A 25,451-nucleotide genomic window follows, 5' to 3' on the forward strand; every position below is an offset into this window, starting at 1 on the left:
GGCAGCCACATCTATATTGTACAAAAATAAACATTCATACTTCCATAGGTTTTCAACATTTGTACATCTCAAATTATAAACCTACAATAATCTACACCATCTCAATCTAATCTCAAAACAAGATGGCAAGTATCATCTATAGTAGATACAAGAAACAACAAAGTATATATATGGCCATATATTACTTTTACTCTTTAGGAATCTCTCACCATCTTCACCACACTCTCTACATCTTCCTCTCACCATCCAACCTCCTTCCTCCTCTCCTCATCCTCCTCTAGCATACCCATCTCCATTCCTTCATCCGCCTTGCTCCAGCTCTGGAGCCACTCTTGGGCGCGGGGTCATCTGTTGCTCTCATCAGGGCCTCTGGTGTGCCATTCTACAAATTCTCTTCATTCTTTCATTGATTATTTTCCATGTTTACAAACACCAGAACATACTATTTCAGGGCTGTTACAGTAGTGTAGTAGGTCTGGACTAGACAGATACCCTTGAAAATGCTGGTTGAACTGAAGAACTCATCTAATACATGGCATAAAAATGAAATACCAGTAGGCATGTCTGAGCCATGGTCACCCCCACAGCACTTACACCTATGAAGGTTCCCAATCATAGCCATTTCTCTCTATTTTCCTTTTCAGCATTTCAGTCTTCCACCAATTGAATTTACTTGATTGTGCCAATCTTCAGATTGACACTGCCACAAACCAGGGAGAGAGACTGGGCAGGCGCTAAGGGTCTTCTCCAGCTGATCAGAGAAAGCAGGAAGGATTGAGAGAGCATCTCTGTAGCGACCATCCTCAGCTGGAAGAAAATGCATTGATTTATTTTAGAAAGCTAAACAGAACGCTATGATCCTATATTTATAAACACAGCTTGTTTGGTCGTCTGTGTCAAGAGCGAGAGTGGATTCAACGAAAACAGCAGGTAACGTTAGCATTAGCTTGCTGGCTAGCTAACATTACAGCTGTGTGTTTTGTCTGTGGCTATGAAATGTACGTAGTGGCCAGCGGCCTGTCTGCATATTCATTTCAGCCTCAATCTAGACTATACTCAACTAAAATAATGACATTGTATTTGTTGAATTCAAATAGCTAGTCCTGATTGTGTTAGCTAGCCAATTATTAACCAACTGGCTAGCTAAACCGGCTCTGCTAGCTGACGTACATTTTCCATTCACAGAAGACAATGACTGTCTGGCTTTCTCGATATTTCAGATTTAGCTGGCTGTGTGGCGTGACTGCAAGATGATATAGCTCACTCTATTCTTGATGACGAATAGCTGAGGATAGCTACTGTAGCTAACGAACGTTAGCTGGCTATTGTTACACAATCAGTGTTGTTGATGTCAAAGGATTAATTGGTGTCAAATTATTATTGTTACTGGTTATGTCTTTAGATCAGAGGAGATGTATCTGTGTGTCAACTGGATTTTATGTAGAGTGCTAGCTAATCCATTGAATACTGTAATCATCCAATACCATGGTAAACTGCAGCTCAGCTATGCCCCGGGCAGGGCCTTGCATACCCTAATAAGTCGCTGTCATACCAGCTTTCTGGTATACAGACTGAACTAAAGCGCTTAAACGTGGAAAGTTTCCTTACAAGCCAAAATGTTGTAAGGATTTCGTCAATACAAATGTACGTGAGTTAGTTGTCCAAGGTACAGCTGATATAGGAACGTCGGCGAGGTCTTGCATATATTATTGCTAGTCTGTACCTGTTTTAACCAACTCCTGTATCATACACTAGGCTATGTGAAGTGTGAACTAAGCTCTCAGCCAAACAGAAATATCAGTTTTACTTTCTTCAGATAAACCTTTGATTATGGCTGCCTAAACTGGTTGTTTACTTTCTTACCAGAAATGAGGCTCTCTGTCATTTCATCATTCCCCTTATAGCTGATGACCTTCTGCCATTTAGATACTAGGAATAGGCTACACCTTCTCAGCTGATAACTGCTTTTTCCTCACTTGATTTTTAAATGCACAATCTGTAGTTTCACAGTCCCATGTGGCATTGGGACAAAGTCCCCTCTCCATATCTCTCTTCCCATCCATCCTTCTTTTCTTCATAGATTTTGGGATGAACAAAACTTCTTACCACAACTTGACGTTACAGATTGTGCCTTTAAAGTGCTTATTTCAAAGCTGCGTATGTACATATATGCAACTCAGCTCTGCTAGATTTGGCTTTTCTCTTCTTTCTGTGCATCTCTCTCTCTCTCTTTTCTCTGTAGTTGCGTGAGATAGAGCCCTGTCCCCTGCCACTATCTCCTTCTCTGTTTACCAGAAAGTTCCACTCCGCTCCTGGCCACGGAACGGCCCTTTTCCAACTGCACTGCCAGAAGGAGACGCTGAGAAAAGCAACAGTTTCAGAGTCTGAGCTGGATTCAATGGTACCAGAGGGACTGGAGGAACTTGGGTGGAGGGGCTGGGGCAGGAGAGAAGGGCTTGGGGTGGAAGCTGTGAAGACAGGAGAGGTGGGATGTGTTTAGACATAGTTCAATTCAACAAATCTTTGTCCCCAATTCATGTGCAGCATAAAAGTATGAAAAGGCGATGGGTTTGGAGTGGGTAAAGGAGGTATTTACTCTACCTTGCGCTGTCTCTCCTCGCCTAAATGCATTTGACTTCAGTTTCAGTGGAACAATTTGATGTTTGGTTGTACAACTCAGAGGCTACACAGGAGGCCTTTGTTCCACTGAGAAGCAGGGGTTGAGTTTTATGGACCTGGGGCTGGGTTTGATGCACACCCATGTATTCAACTGATCTGGGAACAGGAATGGTTGAGGCTAGCTGGAGGAACAGCATGTTTTCTACTCCAGGGTTCAGAGACAGGGCCTAGGGAGGAGAGCGGAGAGGAGGAACCAGGGAGGAGACGGAAGGAGGAGAGTCAGACACTCAATGAAGAGGTACAGGCAGCAGAGAACAGACACAGGAGCCCTCCCCTGAGTGAGCTTGGTTCCACAGCATAGCCAGCAAGAAGTTTTAAATCAAACCTTGCTCCCCAATAAAACTGCTCCCACGTACCATCCCTTAACAGGGAACAGGCAGGAGAGAGGAGCACCTCTGAAAAACAACTAAGGCCACTCTGCTGAAATGGAACATTTTAGTGTTTAAAAATCTGTCCAACAGCAACACCCACTCATAAGTAAGCCTAACTCTCCTACATCACATCCTGGCAAGCCTGAAATAATCCCTCTAGGCCTAGGGTTAGGGGAAATTGTTTTAAACCCGGAATGGTTCTGTTACTGAATATGCTTTTTTTAAAACTCTAAATGAGTTCTATATGTTTTGAAGATTTAGGTGAAGTGTTCTTCTCTGCTCTCACTTTACATGGTGAGGACTGCAGGCCTCACACACACAAACCCCACTCCTTTTTTGACTGCTCTGTCTGCTGTTAAACTTAAATATTTATTTGACGTAACATGACCAGTGTTTTCCAGAAACACTGTGTACAAAACATTAAGAGCAGCTGCTCTTTCCATGACAGACTGACCAGGTGAATCCAGGTGAAAGCTATAATCTTGATATTACTTGTTAAATCCACTTCAATCAGTGTCGGTGAAGGGGAGGAGACAGGTTAAAGAAGGATTTTTAAGCCTTGGGACAATTGCGATGGATTGTCTGTGAGTGCCGTTCAGAGGGTGAATGGGCAAGACAAAACACGTAAGTGCCTTTGAACTGGGTATGGTAGTAGGTGCCAGGCGCACCGGTTTGTGTCGAGAACATTCACGATCAACAGTTGTGTGTGTGTGTATAAAGTATGGTCCACCACCCAAAGGACATCCAGACAACTTGACACATCTGTGGGAAGCATTGGAGTCAACAGCATTCCTAATGTTTGGCATACTCCGTTTATAGATTTAGCAGTGGCGTAAAGACTCAGGGAACATTGAGAGGAACCAGACTCGATCATTATTCTGAACATTAGAGGTTGTGTTGGACTCAGAAGTGTGTAAAGACTCAAGCAGGCAGGCCAGCTATGCCACACTATATCTGTGATGTGATAACCATCTGGACAGTAAGCTGGTGTTGAGTGAGTGCTGTGTATGTTTGGTATTTGTCTGGCGATGTATGATGACTGTAGTAGCAGTGGTCACCTGGAGGACTCGCTAACAGTTTGCAGGCTTTTGTTTCCAGCCCAGCACACCTGATTCTACTTATTATGGTTGATTATTGGATGTGTTATTGCTGGCTGGAGCTAAAGCCTGCACCCCCCCCCCCCCCCAGTAGGACCAGGGTTGCTGCTGTACTGTAGCAGACAGTATTGTGTGTGTGTGTGTGTGTGTGTGTGTGTGTGAGAGAGGTCTCTAACGGGTGTGTTGCTCCTCCTGTCCTACAGAGGGAACCAGAGCGGGAGGAGCAGCCTGACGACGCCAATATGCCTCCCAAGTTTAAACGACACCTCAACGATGAAGAGGTCACTGGATCCATACGCAGCGAGAGGGTGAGACACTGGTGGAGGGAGTCAGGTTCAATGGTTTCTATTCTATTTACAAACACATTTGTTTCCCCAGTGCAAACTCATTTAAGCTCGGAATTAAAAACAAGGGGAGAGAGATTTTGCAAGAGGGACATTGCAGGGAGACGGCAACCCTTCTCTGAGGTTCAGAGAGGACCCATTCCTACTCTGTCTCAGCATTGTTATTGTCTTCAGCTAAGATCAAAGAGAAACAGACACACACCCCCCTCGCCATACCCTCTTCTCTGATAATAGCTCCCAGTCCTCTCCTGGCTCCCGGGACCACATCCAGGAGTGGGCAGAGCAGAGCAGTGACACGCAGTCAGATGGCGAGGGTTGAACATGGGTAGTGGAGAGGCAGAAAGGGCTTTTGAACCACTCCTCAGATAAAAAGGATTGAAGCCTTTATCATATGGATTACATTCCCCCACTTATCTGGTGATCTCTTTATATGCAGCAAGAAATATATTTATATCATTAAAGGTCCATTGCAGCTGTTTTTTTTATCTCAGTATCAAATCATTTCTGGGTAACATTTTTCAATTAAATTGATAAAAAAGAAACCAAAATGGCTTCTTAGCGAAATGCAATTTCTCAAACAAGAATTTTGCTAGGACTGTTTGGGAGTGGTCTGGGAGAGGGGCCTAATGGGAGAGATGTGTCTGACCCTTGACCTCTGCCCCCTCACAGAGGAACCTGTTGGAGGAAGACTCTGATGAAGAGGAGGACTTCTTCCTGTGAGTAATAATCCCACATACATTGTTTGTGTCTGAAATTACTACTTATTTCTGCCTATTTCTGCTTTCGAATAGAGCCCATTTTGGGCTGTAAGGCTGTGTATCTGGAGCCAACAGATTTTCTGTATGCTTGTCTTTCAGGAGGGGACCAACTGGACCCAGATTTGGAGCCGGAAATGACAAAATCAGACAGTAAGTGTGTGTGTGTGTTTGCGTGTGTTTGTGTGTGTGTGCGTGTGTATCTTTGGGGAGGGGGGCTTGAGTCGTATTAGAAATTATGAATGAAAGACGTAATTCCCCTTTTTTTTATATTGAATTTCCTGCACCATTAACAAATCTGATTGAAAAGAACTACATGTGTTTCTGTGGAACTGCTGAACACAGTTGATTTTGATGGTTCTGGATACAATACCTCCTAGTAGTACTGCCTCTTACTGGACCCTCTCTGATTCCAAGGTGGACCTTGTCTTTTGGGCAGCAGGTGGTCTAGCGGTTGGTCTAGTAGTCACCACCGATGCCCACAGCACATCGATTGCATGTCTGTTCTCCAATCACAGCCCTTCCGCTGTCATGTCTATCTCTACCTGTCTGCCTGTCTGTTTGAGCGGTAATTTCCAGACAGACAGAGGTCCCTTGGTGTATCGCAGATTATTTGATGTATCCGGTCAGGTTGGTGCCCTTGCTTGGTATAGTCAAAGACCCTTCTTCTGGAGCTCTTGGAAGACGGCTTGGCACAGAACTCGTTATGTTTCTCCATGCGGCTGCGATCAATGCACCGGCTGCAGTGCTCACACGGCTTCAGCTTGAAGTTGGTAGCACTCATTCCAAATCAACGTTTCGTCTCCACCTGAATGAAGGAATTAGCCTAATTAGTTTGTTAGTTTGGCAAATTTAAAATACATTGAGTTTTCCTTATGAATAGAACACTACACAGATTAAAATGGTCAAGGATAAAAATCACAATCAACCAAATTATTTCCATTGTGGTCCTCCTCATTATTAGATGGGCAAAGGTACGCACAGCTCAGGCAAGACTGTGCAGTGAGCACTTTCCATTTTATTAAATTGAAGGAAAAAAAATACATAATACAAATAGGCCTACTTATGATCACAACAATGAATTATATCATCAATAGACTAATTCACCTCTCTGTTTTTCTTATTCTTTTCATTCACACTCTACTTGACTTGGACCCACTCCCTGTTCACCTATCTTTGCATTTCACAGTACCAGTCAAAAGTTTGGACACATCTACTCATTGAAGAATAATAGTGAAGACATCAAAACTATCAAATAACACATGGAATCATGTATTAACCAAAAAAGTGTTAAACAAATCTAAATATATTTTAGATTCTTCAAAGTAGCCACCCTTTGCTTTGATGACAGCTTAGCACACTCTTGGCATTCTCTCAACCATTTTCATGAGGAATGCTTTTCCAACCGTCTTGAAGGAGTTTCCACATATGCTGAGCACTTGTTGGCTGTTTTTCCTCTCTGCGGTCCAACTCATCCCAAACCATCTGTTTGGTTGAGATCGGGTGATTGTAGAGGCCAAGTCATCTGATGCAGCACCATCGCTCTCCTTCTTTGTCAAATAGCCCTTACACAGCCTGGAGGTGTGTTTTTTGAGTCTTGTCCTGTTGAAAAATAAATTATAGTCCCACTAAGCACAAACCAGATGGGATGGTGTGTCGCTGCAGAATGCTGTGGTAGCCATGCTGGTTAAGTATGCCTTGAATTCTAAATAAATTCCATATGTGTTATTTCATATTTTTGATGTCTTCACTATTAGTCTACAGTACATGTAGAAAATAGTAAAAATAAAAACCCTGGAATGAGTAGGTGTGTCAACGTTTGACTGGTACTGTATACAGTGGGGCAAAAAAAGTATTTAGTCAGCCACCAATTGTGCAAGTTCTCCCACTTAAAAAGATGAGAGAGGCCTGTAATTTTCATCATAGGTACACTTCAACTATGACAGACAAAATGAGAAAAAGAAATCCAGAAAATCACATTGTAGGATTTTTAATGAATTTATTTGCTAATTATGGTGGAAAATAAACTTTTGTTGTTGACCAAATACTTATCTCAATACTTTGTTATATACCCTTTGTTGGCAATGACAGAGGTCAAACGTTTTATGTAAGTCTTCACAAGGTTTTCACACACTGTTGCTGGTATTTTGGCCCATTCCTCCATGCAGATCTCCTTTAGAGCAGTGATGTTTTGGGGCTGTTGCTGGGCAACACGAACTTTCAACTCCCTCCAAAGATTTTCTATGGGGTTGAGACTGGCTAGGCCACTCCAGGACCTTGAAATGCTTCTTACGAAGCCACTCCTTTGTTGTCCGGGCGGTGTGTTTGGGATCATTGTCATGCTGAAAGACCCAGCTGCGTTTCATCTTCAATGCCCTTGCTGACTCAAAATCTCACGATACATGGCTCCATTCATTCTTTCCTTTACACGGATCAGTCGTCTTGGTCCCTTTGCAGAAAAACAGCCCCAAAGCATGATGTTTCCACCCCCATGCTTCACAGTAGGCATGGTGTTCTTTGGATGCAACTCAGTATTCTTTGTCCTCCAAACATGACGAGTTGAGTTTTTACCAAAAAGTTATATTTTGGTGTCAGATGAAATTCTCCCAATCTTCTTCTGGATCATCCAAATGCTCTCTAGCAAACTTCAGACGGGCCTGGACATGTACTGGCTTAAGCAGGGGGACACTGCAGGATTTGAGTCCCTGGCGGCGTAGTGTGTTACTGATGGTAGGCTTAGTTACTTTGGTCCCAGCTCTCTGCAGGTCATTCACTAGGTCCCCCCGTGTGGTTCTGGGATTTTTGCTCACCGTTCTTGTGATCATTTTGACCCCACGGGGTGAGATCTTGCGTGGAGCCCCAGATCGAGGGAGATTATCAGTGGTCTTGTATGTCTTCCATTTCCTAATAATTGCTCCCACAGTTGATTTCTTCAAACCAAGCTGCTTACCTATTGCAGATTCAGTCTTCCCAGCCTGGTGCAGGTCTACAATTTTGTTTCTGGTGTCCTTTGACAACTCTTTGGTCTTCGCCATAGTGGAGTTTGGAGTGTGACTGTTTGAGGTTGTGGACAGGTGTCTTTAATACTGATAACAAGTTCAAACAGGTGCCATTAATACAGGTAACGAGTGGAGGACAGAGGAGCCTCTTAATGAAAAAGTTACAGGTCTGTGAGAGCCAGAAATCTTGCTTGTTTGAAGGTGACCAAATACGTATTTTCCACCATAATTTGCAAATAAATTTATTAAAAATCCTACAATGTGATTTTCTGGATTTTTCTCCTCCTTTTGTCTGTCATAGTTGAAGTGTACCTATGATGAAAATGACAGGCCTCTCATCTTTTTAAGTGGGAGAACTTGCACAATTGGTGGCTTACTAAATATTTTTTTCCCAACTGTATATATATATTTTTTTATCTCACATCTGCTTTGGCTTACTCTCCATGCTGCCCTCTTCTTCGTTTTTCCTCGCCTCTTTCCTCTTCCTTATCTCTTATCTCCCATATGTCAGAATCTACCTTAATTTGGCAGATCTCCTGGATGTACTTCTTCATCTTGAACTGTTTACAGCCTCAATTCTTCTTGCTAGCTTGGCACACCTGTATTTTGGGATTTTCTCCCAATCTTCTCTGTAGATTGTCAGGATGTATGAGGAGTGTCGCTGCACAGCTATTTTCAGAGCTACCCAGAGATGTTTGATCGGGTTCAAGTCTGAGCTCTGGCTGGGCAACTCAAGGACATTCAGAAACTTGTCCCGAAGCCACTCCTGTGTTTTGGCTGTGTGCTTTGGGTCGTTGTCCTGTTGGAAGGTGAACCTTTGCCCCAGTCTGAGGTCCTGAGTGCTCTGGAGCAGCTTTTCATCAAAGATCTCTCGGTACTTTGCGCCGTTCATCTTTTCCTCGATCCTGACAAGTCTCTCAGTCCCTGCCGCTGAAAAACATCCCCACAGCATGATGCTGCCACCACCATTCTTCAGCGTAGGGATGGTGCCAGGTTTCCTCCAGACATGATTCTTGGCATTCAGGCCAAAGATTTCAATCTTGTTTTCATCAGACCAGATAATCTTGTTTCTCATGGTCTGAGAGTCCTTTAGGTGCCTATTGGCAAACTCCAAGTGGGCTGTCATATGTCTTTTTACTGAGGAGTGGCTTCCGTCTGGCCATTCTACCATAAAGGCCTGATTAGTGGAGTTACAGAGATGGTTGTCCTTCTAGTAGGTTCTCCCATCTCCACAGAGGAACTCTGAAGCTCTGTCAGAGTGACCATCAGGTTCTTGGTCAGCTCCCTGACCAAGGCCCTTCTTCCCCGATTGGATGGGCGGCCAGCTCTAGGAAGAGCCTTGGTGGTTCCAAACTCCTTCCATTTATGTTGTAGAAACATCTCAAGGATGATCAATGGAAACAGGATGCACCTGAGCTCAATTTCGAGTCTGATAGCAAAGGGTCTGAATACTTATGTAAATAACATATTTCTGTTTTTTTATTTTTAATACCTGGCTAACATCCAGTGAGATTGCAGAGCGCCAAATTCAAATGCAGAAATACTCATTATAATAATTTAGAAAAGATACAACTATTTTACATAGGTTTAAAAATTAACTTCTTGTGAATCCAACCACGGTGTCAGATTTAAAAAATGCTTTATGGCGACGCATACCTTACGATTATTTGAGAACGTAGCCCAGCAGACAAATCATTACAAACAGTAACCAGCCAAGTAGAAGAGTTACACAAGTCAGAAATAGAGATGGAATTAATCACTTACCTTTGATCTTCATATGGTTGCAATCAGACATTCATTTATTCAATAAATGTTCCTTTTGTTCAATAAAGTCTCTTTATATCCAAAAACCTCAGTTTTGTTCATGTTTTCTTCAGTAATCCACAGGCTCAAACACAGTCACAACAGGCAGACAAAAAATCCAAATAGTATCCATAAAGTTTGTAGAAACATTTCAAACGATGTTAATAATCAATCCTCAGGTTGTTTTTAGCCTAAATAATCAATAATATTTAAACCTGACAATAACGTCGTCAATATAAAAGGTAAACAAGAAAGGCACTCTCGCGCGCATGAAAAAGCTCTGTGACACGGCAGGGTCCACTCATTCCGACTGCTCTTACTCCCTCATTTTTCAGAATACAAGCCTGAAACTATTTCTAAAGACTGTTTAACATCTAGTGGAAGGCATAGGAACTGAAATTTGAGTCCTAAGTCAATGGATACTGTAATGGCATTGAATAGAAAACCTAAAAAATAAAACAATCCTACTTCCTGAATGGATTTTTCTCAGGTTTTCGCCAAATCAGTTCTGTTATACTCACAGACACTATTTTAACAGTTTTGGAAACTTTGGAGTGTTTTTGGTCATTAAGACACTAACAGCTTACAGACGGTAGGCAATTAAGGTGACAGTTATGAAAACGTAGGACACTAAAGAGGCCTTTCTACTGATTCTGAAAAACACCAAAAGAAAGATGCCCAGGGTCCCTGCTCATCTGTGTGAATGTGCCTTAGGCATGCTGCAAGGAGGCATGATGACTGCAGATGTGGCCAGGGCAATAAATTGCAATGTCTGTACTGTGAGACACTTAAGACAGGGAGACAGGACGGACAGCTGATCGTCTTTGCAGTGACAGACCATGTGTAACAACACAGGATCGGTACATCCGAATATCACACCTGCGGGACAGGTACATGATGGCAACAACATCTGCTCGCGTTACACCAGGAATGCACAATCCCTCCATCAGTGCTCAGATTGTCTGCAATAGGCTGAGAGAGGCTGGACTGAGGGCTTGTAGGCCAACAATGTCGCCTATGGGCACAAACCCACCGTCGCTGGACCAGACAGGACTGGCAAAAAGTGCTCTTCGCTGACGAGTCGCGGTTTTGTCTCACCAGGGGTGATGGTCGGATTCTGGTTTATCAAATCCCACAGGCGTTACACCGAGGCCTGTACTCTGAAGCGGGGTCAATTTGGAGGTGGAGGGTCCATCATGGTCTGGGGCGGTGTGTCACAACATCATCGTACTGAGCTTGTTGTTATTGCAGGCAATCTCAACGCTGTGCATTACAGGGAAGACATCCTCCTCCCTCATGTGGTACCCTTCCTGTAGGCTCATCCTGACATGACCCTCCAGCATAACAATGCCACCTGCTCACTCTGTGTGATTTCTTGCAAGACAGGAATGTCAGTGTTCTGCCATGGCCAGCGAAGAACCCGGATCTCAATCCCATTGAGCACGTCTGGGACCTGTTGGACCGGAGGGCTAGGGCCATCCTCCCCAGAAATGTCTGGGAACTTGCAGGTGCCTTGGTGGAAGAGTGGGGAAACATCTCACAGCAAGAACTGGCAAATCTGGTGCAGTCCATGAGGAAGAGATGCACTGCCGTACTTAATGCAGCTGGTGGCCACAACAGACATTTACTTTTGACCCCCCCCTTTGTTCAGGGACACATTATTCCATTTCTGTTAGTCACATGTCTGTGGAACTTGTTCAGTTTATGTCTCAGTTGTTGAATCTTATGTTCATACAAATATTTACAGATGTTAAGTTAGCTGAAAATAAACGCAGTTGACCGTGAGACGACATAGCAAAAAAATGAGTTTATTTAAACACAGTACATTTCCTCGAGAGGAAAAGTGTTACTCTACCCAATGATATCATATAACACATTGTACATCAAATTATCTTGTGATATGGAGTGTGTGTGTGTGCGTGCGTGCTCCCCATACACCCCAGCAGAGTTCAGAAAAAGAGCCCAGCCCACAGACTGTCTTAGTATTATGTAACATAGTCTAATATGTGATGTAAGGATCATGAATAATTGTCCACCTGGTTTTTGATTTTCACTTTTTTCCAAAAGAGAGCAAAAGTTTTTATTAGAGCAGACAAGTTTTCAGAGCCACTTGGTTCCAATCGCTGGCAGAGAAGAATACGTGACTGCATACGTGACTGCAGAAGAATACTTGACTCTCTCCCCCACTCCCTTTCTCCTCCTGTCTGTGCCAGTTGTCTGTGTGAGGTTTGTGTCAGGACATGCCATGCTCAGTTGGGCCCAGGTGAGGGGTGTGGTCCAGGTGTGTGTGTGTGGGAGAAAGTCAGGTGTTGGCAGCCAGGTGAGGACGCTAGGACTACAGCCAGGTGTGATGGAGAGATTACCTGGGCAGGACACTCAGGACAAACAAAAAATCAGACTAGTCCTTGCCTGCTCTGCTGGATACCATGTATCAGTCCAGAGAATAGGGTGTGTGTGTGTGCACTAAGTTGAAATAGCTCTGTGTGTGGGCTTGTGAATGTATCAATAAGAACAGCAGTACCAGCCAAAGAACTGCCCCACCTTCAACAGAGTTCACATTCTGTTTGTGTGTTGACATTCACTTGTTTTTTTTCTTCTCTCCACTCCCTCAGAGTTCAGTCGCAGGTTGATGAGGTCATCGATGTGATGCAGGAGAACATCTCCAAGGTGATCGACAGGGGAGAGCGACTGGAGGACCTGCAGGACAAGTCAGGTGAGACTCAAGTCATTTTCAGATCTATATATTAATATCTGCAGAACTAAGCGGCCTGGTGGTTAGTGTCCGACCCTGAGATTGGAAGGTTGGGCTGTTCCTAGGACGTCATTGTAAATAAGAATTTGTTCTTAACTGACTTGCCTAGTTAAATAAAGGTTAAATAAAATAAAAAAATGGGAGTAGAAATGGGACCCAATGCATCTCTGCTTGGCATTCAGCATTAGAAGATAGATTGGTGTTAAAGCCCTGTGATAGACTTGCGTCCTGTCCTGGCGGTGTACTTGTACATCAAATATCCTCACGCTACAGAAACAGGACATAGGCTACTTACTTACTCTGACACACCGCCATCTCTAGAGACTATTATAAAAACACTCTAGACTCCTGTCTTACATAAACCGATAGGAAAGGAAATTCCTCAGTGTGCCCAGCCGGAAGTTTGTACAAGGAAGAAACCATTCCTGAAATTCCATGACCTGGAATTCTGACTGGTCCATTAGTCACCCTCTACAGGCGCTCATATCCCGCTGGGAATTCTACTCAGTCACTCTGGAATGGGAATAAGATGAGGCTAACTCTCACTCCTGACTGCTCTTCTCTGGTTATCATGGATCGGAGCCAAATGTGGCGATGGCATGCAGAACACACACCAGATGCAGGGTTTAGATGGGCAGGTGTGGCAACTATAAAGGAAGTAAATGGAGTCTAGTCTGTACTGTAGTAATAGCGATTATTATTAGAGCTGTTTTTCAGCTGGATCATTAAGGAGGCAGATCGCTAATTTCCAGGACGTTGGGAAATGCCTTCAAAACCGGCCAATAGGAGCAACAGTGAGCGCTATTAGCGTCAAGTAGGCTTGGGTTTTGTTAGTGTTAAAGACTCTGGATTAGAAGGTTGTGCGTTCGATCCCAGTGATGGACGCTAGTCTTTTTGGGGGGGGTTTAATCCTATCCCAAACCTTAATCCTTAACCTTCTAAATTTGACGTTTGGAGAACTGAGCAGGAGGAGTCAACCTGGGGTGTCAAAAATACAACAACAAAAATTGACATTTTGAGCAACTTTGAAATTTTTACGTTTGGAGGAACGGAACAATACTGAGCAGGAAAACTTCAATCTGTTTTACCTCATTTCTACCGGCATGTCACATGCAACAAGAGGAGAAAAAAAACTCTAGACCACCTCTACTCCAAACGCAGAGATGCGTACAAAGCTCTCCCTCGCCCTCCATTTGGCAAATCTGACCATAATTCTATCCTTCTGATTCCGGCGTACAAGCAAAAACTAAAGTGGTAGTGGTCAGATGACACAGATGCTAAACTACAGGATTGTTTTGCTAGCACAGACTGGAATATGTTCCGGGTTCATCCGATGGCATTGAGGAATACACCACATCATTCACCAGCTTCATCAATAAGTGCACTGATGATGCGTCCCCACAGTGACCGTGCGTACATACCCCAACCAGAAGCCATGGATTACAGGCAACAATCCACACTGATCTAAACGGTAGAGCTGACCATTTCAAGGGGCGGGACACTAACCCGGACGCTTATAAGAAATCGTGCTATGCCCTTCGACGAACCATCAAACAGGCAAAGCTTCAATACAGGACTAAGATTGAATCCTACTACACCGCTTCTGACGCTCATCGGATGTGGCAGGGCTTGCAAACTATCACGGACTACAAAGGTAAGCCCAGCCGTGAGCTGCCCAGTGACAGGAGCCTCCCAGACAATCAAAATTACTTCTATGCGCACTTCGAGGCAAGCAACATTTAAGCATACATGAGAGTACCAGTTGTTTCCGGACAACTGTGTGATCCAGCTCTCCGTAAGACCTTAACCCTTGTGTAGTCTTAGCACAAGGGGAATATACAGAATGTTAAGGGTAAAAAAATGACCCACCTTCACCAAACCCCTAAAATAAAGCTGCTTAATTGAATTTTAAACCCCAAAACTATTTTACATGAAGAAACAACCTGTCATTCATCACGAACTTTGAATATCTGGGTTTTCCCTCTTCACAATGCAGAAAGACTGCATTTAATCAGTGGACACCAATCGTTTTTATTACAACACACCTGTCATAAATATTTAATTTACTAAAGTAGAGGTTTATTGTTATTATTGCTAAAGGCACTGCATTGGTGTAAAAAAAAAATAGCAAGAGATAGCACTTGTATAGCCTAAAAGTAGCAGAAATGTGCAGAACGTGGTTTAGAATGCATTTTATTAAAAGGAAACAATAAGTCTTGTACTTTTTTGGCAACATAGTGATATATTCTTATATACTGTACAATGAGGAATTCAACTACAAAATACTAGTCTTCTCCCATTTTCTTTGAACCATTTCCCCCACCCACAACTTGTATAAACAACAACAATAAATAAGAATAAAATAAAATAATAGATACAAAACAAAAACGTGAAGAACATAAATCAATCAACTCTAATTAGCACATGTAGGACAGTATGCAAGTGTGTGTGCATGGACTTTGCAGATGTATTTCTCACATGTGCAGCACATAGTATTTGTTTACGGTCCTTCTTTGGGGGGGGGGGGTGCAGAATTGGCATCTCCTCCTCTTGCCTGCCCCAGCTGCAGCCTCAGGTGGATTAAGACAAGATTCAGCCCCTTGAACAGCTTTCACAAGCGCTGCAGAGGCTGCTTTGCTGGGGAGGCGCTTTCTTCTTCGAATGTGTGGGGTTACAAGTGCCTTTCCCAGCTGCTCTAGGAACACCCTCCTCTTGTTCTGCTTATCAGGCATCCAGGTAGGGTTGATCTTGTTCCATGTCACGAAGGCATTGTTTGAGGACACATCAATGACATTATGGAAGATGACCAGGGCCAGCGGGCTTTCATCCTCCTGCAGCTGTAAGTTCCAATCACCTTGTCCAGGTTGTCTTGTTAACCATGGTGATCTTCCTCTTCAGGAGCTGCTGGCTGAGTTCATAAGAGGTAAAGAAATTGTCACATGTGACATTGTGACCCCCCAGTCCATCTGTCACATCAAGCACAACCCGCATCCCCTGGTTCTTCTCTGGGCCTCCACTGGTCGGTTTCCCGGTGTAGACTTGCATCTTCCAAGCGTAGCTGGATTGTGCATCACAGGCCACCCATATCTTGATGCCATACTTTGCTGGCTTGCTGGGCATATACTTCTGGAAAGGACAGCGACCTTTTGACAAAAGAGATTACTATCAGTAATTAGGATCAGTGTCACAGAAAACAGTCCCATAAATCAATGATCTTACAGCAATACATAATAAAATGAACTGTGAAAATCACTTACATTACAGATATGAAAATAAAAATGTACCCCTGAATGTACCCCTGAATGGAGCCAGTTGCTCATCTACTGTTACTTCAGGCCCAGGGTTGTAGAGTTACGGCAGACGTCTCCCAGACCTCTCTTATGGCCGCCAGTTTGTCTCACACGTCTTGCAGGTCTTGACTCAAGGCTATCAAATCGTAGCATTCTTGAGAAAGTGTGACATCTGTGGCATGGAAAATCACCCTTCCCCTCTCTGCATCTGAGACTACATGTACCCTCGTCTCGGGACCTATATACACCCGCTAAGATTAGCAGTCCTATGTAGGCACGCAGGTCAATCTCATCCATCCTTTTCCAGTTGTTTCCAAATTTACGGAAACCCTCCAAATCTGTCATCTCCAGAATTATTTTTTTGATGGCTGGTTGATGAACATGTAGAATGTTGAGGCGATGTCCTGGGCATGGGCAACTGCATGTCTTGTGGGCCTTGGGGTCATCCTTATAACATGTTGTGCTGCTATCCTGGCCTGGTTGTTATATGGTGACAAGGACCATGTTATTTGCTGTTCTTTGACAAAAATGTCTCTCTTTCAGCTTGGGGGGATTTCTTCATCTGAAGACGATGCATCCCGCCTCCCGGGTGGCGCAGTGATTAAGGGCGCTGTACTGCAGCTCCAGCTGTGCCATCAGAGACTCTGGGTTCGTGCCCAGGCTCTGTCGTAACCGGCCGCGACCGGGAGGTCCATGGGGCGAGGCACAATTGGCCTAGCGTCGTCCGGGTTAGGGAGGGCTTGGTCGGTAGGGATGTCCTTGTCTCATCGCGCACCAGCGACTCCTGTGGCGGGCCGGGCGCAGTACACGCTAACCAAGGTTGCCTAGGTGCACGGTGTTTCCTCTGACACATTGGTGCGGCTGGCCTCCGGGTTGGATGCGCGCTGTGTTAAGAAGCAGTGCGGCTAGGTTGGGTTGTGTATCGGAGGACGCATGACTTTCAACCTTCGTCTCTCCCGAGCCCTTACGGGAGTTGTAGCGATGAGACAAGAAAGTAGCTACTACAACAATTGGATACCATGAAGTTGGGGAAAAAAAGGGGGAAAAAAAAAAGAGGGAAAAAAAAGATGATGCATCCTGCTCTGAGTTGTATTCTTCCCCGTCTTCTTCTTCAGATACCTCCTCCTCTTCTAAATCATTGTGCTCTTGTTCCTCCTGGACATCTGAAAAAGTCAGACCTATTGGGCACTGAAACATGCACTCATGGCTTCAGCAAAGAGAGAACTATCGTGCAGCACCTTTATAGCCTCTGACCGCATTGTCCATTAGTAAACAATGCTTTCAAGAAATGTTTATTTTGTCTGAAATGTTGTTTATTTTGTCTGTTCAATCAGTAGTACATATAATCTGTGTGTGTGTGTGTGTGTGTGTGTGTGTGTGTGTGTTTGTTTGTGTGGTTTGTTTGTTTGAATGATTTTATAACTGCCGAGTCAAAAATGACTCTTAAGACAATCTTTGTACCCTGGTGGTGAACAGCTTTCATGGATGTTTCACTTTTTCTCACGGTGGAGTCACTAGGTAAAGTCATAACATTTCAAGTTGAAAAAATATAATTTAGGAGGTTTTCCGCTGTTAACCATATCATTTTTGACCTTTTAAGACAGCACAAGGGTTAAACAGGTCACAAGGCCGCAGGGCCAGACAGATTACCAGGAAGTGTACTCAGAGCATGCGTTGACAAACTGGCAAGTGTCTTCACTGACATTTTCAACCTCTCCATCAGTCTGTAATGCCTACATGTTTCAAGCAGAGAAACTTGTGCCCAAGAATGCCAAGGTAACCTGCCTAAATGACTACCCGTAGAACTCACGTCTGTAGCCATGATGCTTTGAAAGGCTGGTCATGGCTCACATCAACACCATCATCCCAGAAACCCTATACCCACTCCATTTCAACAGATCTACCCATACCATCCCAACAGATCCACAGATGATGCAATCTCTATTGCACTCCACACTGCCCTTCCCCACCTGGACAAAAGGAACACCTATGTGAGAATGCTGTTCATTGACTACAGCTCAGCGTTCAACCCCATAGTGCCCTCAAAGCTTGTCACTAAGCTAAGGATCCTGGGACTAAACACCTCCCTCTGCAACTGGATGCTGGAATTCCTGACCCCAGGTGGTAAGGGTAGGCAACAACACATCTGCCACGCTGATCCTCAACACGGGGGCCCCTCAAGGGTGCGTGCTTTGTCCCCTCCTGTACTCCCTGTTCACCTACAACTGTGTGGCCAAGCACGACTCAAACACAATCATTAAGTTTGCCGACGGCACAACAGTGATCACTGACAACAATGAGATGGCCTATAGGGAGGAGGTCCAAGACCTAACCTGTACCCCCCGCACATTGACTCGGAACTGGTACCCCCTGTATATAGCCACATTATTGTTCATTTTTCTTACTTTAGTTTATTTACTAAATATTTTCTTAACTCTTATTTTTCTTAAAACTGCATTGTTGGTTAAGGGCTTGTAAGTAAGCTTTTCATGGTTGTATTCGGCGCATGTGACATACAATTTCATTTGATTATTATAACAGTCTTTCTACTAGATGTTGGAACATTGCTCCAGGGACTTTCTTCCATTCAGCCACGAGCATTACTGAGTTCGGGCATTAATGTTGGGTGATTAGGCTTGACTCGCAGTCGGCTTTCAAATTCATCCCAAAGGTGTTTGTTGGGGTTGAGGTCAGGGCTCTGTGCAGGCCAGTCAGGTTCATCCACACCGATCTCGAAAAAAAACATTTCTGTATGGACCTTGCTTTGTGCATGGGGGAGTTGTCATGCTGAAATAGGAAAGGGCCTTCCCCAAACTGTTGCCACCAAGTTGGAAGCACAGAATTGTCTAGAATTTCACTGTTTGCTGCATTAAGATTTCCCTTCACTTTAACTAAGGGGCCTAACCAAACCATGAAAAACAGCACCAGACCATTATTCCTCCTCCACCAAACTTTACAGTTTGCACTATTGGGGCTGGTAGGTTGCTCCTGGCATTCGTCAAACCCAGATTTGTCCGTCACATGACATCAAGTTTTTATTGTCACGTGCACAAGTACAGTGAAATGCCTTTCTTGCATTAGAGGAGAGTGGTTCGCCACGAGAACAGGAGATCTCTGCACGCTCAGCTTAGCAGCTTTCATGTCCCTGCCAACACACATAATGTCAAACAACTGTCTGACTCCAAATAGAAAGAGAGATATTAAATAAAACTTATATATAAGGACATGGAGAGGCAGAAGGAACGAGTTTGTGTTTAGGGTTTTGCTTTGGCAACATTAGGTTGCCCCTGTCATACCAAAGTTTGTTTTGAATCTGAGTGAGTGAGGTTTGAGTTTATTTGATTTATTTGTCCATTTTAAAACAATACAACCACACGTGGATACAGTACAATGCCATTAAATCTTTGAGGATGACACACAAAAGTTTAAAAACATATTTCCATTGTGGTGTTCCAGAAAATCCATGAAAACAAAATATACTGCAGATTATAAAATGAAAAAAAATCTCAAATACATCTCATCAGTAGGGAAAAATCTCAAATACATCTCATCAGTAGGGAAAAATCTCAAATACATCTCATCAGTAGGGAAAAATCTCAAATACATCTCATCAGTAGGGAAACATCTCAAATACATCTCATCAGTAGGGAAACATCTCAAATACATCTCATCAGTAGGGAAACATCTCAAATACATCTCATCAGTAGGGAAACATCTCAAATACATCTCATCAGTAGGGAAAAATCTCAAATACATCTCATCAGTAGGGAAAAATCTCAAATACATCTCATCAGTAGGGAAAAATCTCAAATACATCTCATCAGTAGGGAAAAATCTCAAATACATCTCATCAGTAGGGAAAAATCTCAAATACATCTCATCAGTAGGGAAAAATCTCAAATACATCTCATCAGTAGGGAAAAATCTCAAATACATCTCATCAGTAGGGAAAAATCCGTAAAAGGAATACAATATTTTAGCATGTAACATTCATTGAAATGAAAACAGTTCTTTAAGCCTGTGCAGTGTTAAAGCATTTAGCCCATAAACCATTTCTTAAGGTTTATCTTAATTTTTTTTAGTGTAGGGATGAATTTTTTATGGTTTGGTACACCATTCCATTCCTCAGCACCAATGTTAAGGAAATAACTTTTTCCAGCTATGCTCCTATAGCACAGCGGTCTGATATTGGCAACACTGGCTCCTGAGTTTATCTGTCATGTGTTGGTCTAGTTCACATAACAAGTATGTAACAGAGCATTTTTTTCCTTCACCACTACACTATTACACTTGACAGAGAAGTTGGAAGAGTTTCTCACTTTGTGTTTGGAACCAAACAGGATAAATTATGTCTTGCCTAAATGCAGAGTGTTTGTTTTCAGATAACCACTTACTGACTTTAGTCAGTTCGCTGCTTAAAGTCTTTTCAATGGTCTTCTTATTCTTATGTGAAACCAGGAGGGCAGAATCATGCACATACAGGAACAGAGAGCATGAACAGGCAGAATCCAGGTCTTTGATGTAGAGCAAAAAAACGAACAAAATACTCCCCTGGGGGACACCGTATTTTATCTCTTTAGCATCAGACCGTGTCCCGCCCATATCTACCCTTTGGACCCTATCTGTTAGGTATGACTTTACCCATAATAAGGAGATGGTGCAAAAACCAATTGCTTTCAGTTTGTACAACAAAATACCATGCTTCACAGTACCAAATGCTTTTTGTAGTTCAAGCATGACCATACCACAGAAGTTGCCCGTGTCACTTTATCAAGCAAGAAATTATCGTAAACAAGTGTCGGTAGAATAGGATTGTCTTCAACCGGACTGAAGGTCATTATGAAATGTCTTGGTCATCCATGTACTTTATGATCTGTTCATGGAGCGCTTTTTCTAAAACCTTTGACAACACAGTCAGGGTTGACACTGGTTGGTAGTTCCCTTGTTCAACTTCGCTTCCTTTTTTGTACAAAGGAACAACTTTTGCATGTTTCAACTTTCGTGGTACCTTTCCATGTTGAATGGAAACGTTGATGTTTTTTACGTAAGGTCTGATACGATCAGCGGCATCGCTCAGGAATCTAGCTGGGATGTTATCCAGTCCTGTGGATTTCTGTTTGTTTGTCTAGCTCTTTAAGCATCTTTGATACATCTGAAGTTGAAACCTGGGAAAATGCAAACTGTCCTTCGGAGATGCCCTTGGCTGAATAATAGATTTCAATATGATGGTTTCCAAAGTTGCCAGAGCATTCTGAGAGTTGGTCAACAAGGTTGAAATGATCAGCCACTTGTGCTCTGTCAAAGGTTACAGTAACATTGATGTTTAGTCCAATGCTGTTTGACTTTGTTTTTCACTTGTTGTCAAAATGTCTGTATACAGTTGTCGCAGTGACCTCATGAACATTCTATTGTCATCTGACATCAAACTGTGTTCCAAATAGCATCATTTCTCTATCTGATTACCAATAAAACCATCTGTTTAAAAATGCATTTAGTAAATGTCAACCTTGCGAGTCAGGCAACTGAAAGCAACTTTCTAAACAATGTTTTGGTTAGTTGCTAGCTTGTTCAAATAATGACCAGAGTATAGCTGACCACGTTTAAACCTTAGCTACTTTTTATTCATTGTTACAGGAAAATAAACCCACCACAACAACATTATTTACAAGGTAATGATGGCGAGCTTACTGAAAATAGCTTACGACTGTTAGTGTGACGATATAAAAGTAGGTCATTCTGAGAACTCCTGCACCTTCTTGTCACAGATGGATTTGGTCTTGTTGCTGTAGCAGCCCAGTAACCACGACAATGGATATTACGACAGTTGCAGAGACATTTACTTGTTTGTCTGTGCAACAAAGAAACCAACAGTCTAGACTTTCCACCGGAATATAAATTAAATGTCCTTTTTGACCAGCAACACTTGTCGCATTCTATTTGTCTACAGACAAGTCGTTAGACCAAGTATAAACCGCCGTTAAGTCATAGAAAAGGAGAATACAACACACAGACAGCTCCTATCACATGTTGTTTACACGTAACCTTCTGTGTCTCCCTGTCCCCCTCTTCCCTGTCTGTCCCCCACATCCCCTCTCTCTTCTCATCTTATCTCCCTTCATCTGTGTGTCCTGTGGTCACATGACCTTCCAGAGAGCCTATCAGACAACGCGTCAGCCTTCAGCAGCCGAGCCAAACAGCTGCACAGGAGGATGTGGTGGAGAGACATGAAGGTGAGTCAACGTGTGTGTGTGTGTGTGTGTGTGTGTGTGTGTGTGCATCAGTGTCTGTATCCTTGTATTGCTTGTGTAATGCTTGTATCTGTCTTCTTCAGATGAAGGCCATCATAGCTCTGGTGGTGGTCGTTCTGCTACTTATCATCATCAGTGAGTATCAGCCTGAACAACACGTTATTGTATTGGTCAAGAATATAACCACACGGATTCAACTCGTAGCACTAAACACACATCTTTCTCTCTCTCTCTCTCTCTCTCTCTCAGTTCCGGTGATCTTGCGGTATCGCTAGTGTTTCACCAGGATGAGGAAGAATCTCTCTCAATCCTCCTCCTCTTCCTCCCATTCTCCTGCACAAAGTCCTCCACACCAGCTAGGGGGCACCATCTGCCCATAACCACAGATCTAGGATCAGCTCACCCTCTCCCAATGCTAACCTTTACCGTTCGGATGGAAAACACAAAACTGACCTAAGATCAGTGTCTACTAGGGACCACTTCATCCTACTCTGTGAGCCAGGGCCAAGGGTGACACAGGAAGCATTAAGTTGGTGTTACGTAAGGGTTGGGTTTGCGTCCCAAATTATATCTTATTTAGGGAATAGGGTGTAATTTGAGCTGCTGCCTGTGTCTCAGACACCTAATCAAACTTAAGGAGAACTCCATTCAGTACATAATACATATCATCTAGTCATTAAGGTTAAGTTTCATATCATGTAGTCAGACTGACTGAAAGTCTCACTATCATTAGAATCAATCTGTCTGCTCCAGTCAGTCCATCAGCAGCAACCGGTTATACAGGACTTGTAGCACACCAAAATATTTGGAGATTAAGAGTGGAACCCCTACCACCTCCCATCTCACATGTTTAGAATGCTTTCAAGCCAAAACTGAAAATGAGGCAATGGCTAAATCTTAATACACTACAGTGGCCTCCTCTACTTGTCTCCTTTCCTTCTTTCCTTTTCTTCACCCAGTTTGATCTGACACTAGCGGGACTGGTTCAAGCCAGTGAGAGGAAGCCACTGTGTAGTATTGGGACAACGTGTGTCCTACTGACATGTGTTACTGCTTGGCCACTGCTGATCTCATTTCCTGTTAGTAACACTATGCTAGCTGTCTCTCTCCAGATGGTTGAATTTTACAGTTTCTGTGATATTGAGTTCTGTTGGAAGGTTAACGTGAAGCTTATGAATGTCTGCTGCTATTCCCATTACCCCTGAGGAGCTAAGGGACAGACACTGTCATTCCACTGCAAATGCTGGAGGCGTCTGGTACCACTTGTTTATTCTGTGTGCGCGTGTGTGATTTTCCTAGTCTGCCCTGTATTGAGATTGCGTGCCCTCGGTATCCAAACATGCACGGCTTGTGATGCGGGTCACCAGTACTGCCACACCACAGCAGCATAACATTTGATTAACACTTGATTTAAATCAGACATGTTCAGTCTGGTTGGCTGATTGTTCGCTCTGGTTTGCTTATTTCCTTATAAAATCATCGACTTCGGAAGGTGCTGCAGCAGCATCCCATATAAATTGAAATGAATGTGCCAGAGTTATAGAATTCCAGCCGTCTGTTCAGAAAGAAATGAAATAATTCCGAATAGTCTACTACACCAGGAGTAGGCCTATAATATAGCCACAGAGGATCAATAAATAAAACATGTAATGGCCTAGCTGTAATAACAAGGTATAGGCTACAGCCAGGAATGTGCTGCAAATCTGCCAGTAAATAGCATGCAGACAAAACAGGCCTTTCGCAATATTTAAAATACAGTCGCAGGAAAACACAGGTTGGATAGCAAATGGCTCCTGCTGAAAAGAGAAGATGAATCTGTCTGCTGTAGGATACCAAAATATTTGAGCAACTTCCAAAAAGGCGATCAAGTGACCATTGTTTACAGGTTAGAGATAGGCTTTTGGCATGAGCGCATCAGCCATTGGACTAGTGAGCTGTGCATTATTTCTCATTGGGTAAGTCAGTGAAACTGGAAAGCTTTTTTAAGACTCATTTCCTCATTGTACAATATGTGTCTCTCCACACACCTAGGCCTAGGCTATTAATGGATTCAATACGTTTTTAATGATTTCAGTGTCAAAGTAGACTGTCATTTCGATCATTTTTGCGGTACTTAAAAAGATTCTGCCAAAGTCTGCAGTCATGTAAAATGACGTAGAATTGCATGAAATGCGTTTACACAAGGCGCAATTTCTCCCGCCTTTACTGCTCTATTCCACTACGCAAATGCGATGATATGCATGCAATGCTTTATTACACTGAACAAAAATATAAATTCAACGTGCAGAAATTTAAGTTCATTGTTCACGTAAGGAAATCAGTCAATTGAAATAAATTAATTAGGCCCTAATCTATGGATTTCACATGACCGGGAATATAGATATGCATCTGTTGGTCACAGATACCTTTTTAAATGTTTGTATCCATTTTGTTTTATTCCCCCCTTTTTCTCCCCAATTGTCATGATTACAAACGTATCTCATTGCTGCAACTCCCCAAAGGGTTCGGGAGAGGCAAAGGTCGAGTCATGCATCCCCTGAAACATGACCCGCCAAACCGCGCGTCTTAACACCTGCCCGCTTAGCCCGGTAGCCAGCTGCACTAATGTGTCGGAGGAAACACCGTTCAACTGACGACCGAGTCAGCCTACAGGCGTCCGGCCCACCACAAGGAATCGCTACAGCACGACGAGCCAAGTAATGGGGCACTCTGTTCACAACGTTGACATCCACAAACCGCTCGCCCATACGACGCCATACACGCTGTTTGCCATCTGCCCGGTACAGATGAAAACTGTATTAATCTGTGAAGAGCACATTTCTCCAGCATGCCAGCGGCCATCGAAGGTGAGCATTTACCCGCTGAAGTCAGTTACGACGCTTAACTGCAGGTGAAGAAGCCGCATGTGGAGGTTCTGGGCTGGCATGGTTACATGTGGTTTGCGGTTGTGAGGCCGGTTGGACATACTACTAAATTCTCTAAAATGACTTTGGATGCTGCTTATGGTAGAGAAATGAACATTCAATTCTCTGGCAACATCTCTGCAAGCCAATTGTACTCTCTCTCTCAAAACTTGAGACTGGTATTGTGTTGTGTGACAAAACTGGCCTTTT

At 43.4% G+C, this 25,451-nt stretch overlaps 1 protein-coding gene across 5 annotated transcripts; it reads left to right on the forward strand.

Moving 5' to 3' along the window:
- Positions 1 to 681: 681 nt before the first annotated feature.
- LOC110521623 (vesicle-associated membrane protein 4) lies at positions 682 to 25,138 on the forward strand. Of its 5 annotated transcripts, none has more exons than XM_021599305.2 (9): positions 682 to 930; positions 2,243 to 2,485; positions 4,351 to 4,455; positions 5,161 to 5,207; positions 5,349 to 5,399; positions 12,661 to 12,761; positions 22,241 to 22,320; positions 22,422 to 22,473; positions 22,588 to 25,138. In XM_021599305.2, exons 2-9 carry the CDS (start codon positions 2,399 to 2,401, stop codon positions 22,611 to 22,613), a joined length of 549 nt encoding a protein of 182 aa, XP_021454980.1. In that variant the 5' UTR covers positions 682 to 930; positions 2,243 to 2,398; the 3' UTR covers positions 22,614 to 25,138. The 5 variants fall into 5 exon arrangements, with proteins under 5 accessions (XP_021454980.1, XP_021454982.1, XP_021454981.1 ...); XM_021599307.2 differs by having other exon boundaries at positions 2,243 to 2,401; XM_021599306.2 differs by having other exon boundaries at positions 2,296 to 2,485.
- The last annotated feature ends 313 nt before the right edge of the window (positions 25,139 to 25,451 follow it).

Source organism: Oncorhynchus mykiss, chromosome 30 (assembly GCF_013265735.2).
Source record: "Oncorhynchus mykiss isolate Arlee chromosome 30, USDA_OmykA_1.1, whole genome shotgun sequence".
Taxonomy (NCBI): domain Eukaryota; kingdom Metazoa; phylum Chordata; class Actinopteri; order Salmoniformes; family Salmonidae; genus Oncorhynchus; species Oncorhynchus mykiss.

What these genes read in the sequence shown, in the direction of transcription:
- LOC110521623 (XM_021599305.2), top strand. Translation starts at nt 2,399, where the DNA reads ATGGTACCAGAGGGACTGGAGGAACTTGGGTGGAGGGGCTGGGGCAGG. An exon ending in TGTGGTGGAGAGACATGAAG is followed by an intron (nt 22,321 to 22,421) that starts GTGAGTCAACGT and finishes TGTCTTCTTCAG; the next exon opens with ATGAAGGCCATCATAGCTCT. An exon ending in TCTGCTACTTATCATCATCA is followed by an intron (nt 22,474 to 22,587) that starts GTGAGTATCAGC and finishes TCTCTCTCTCAG; the next exon opens with TTCCGGTGATCTTGCGGTAT.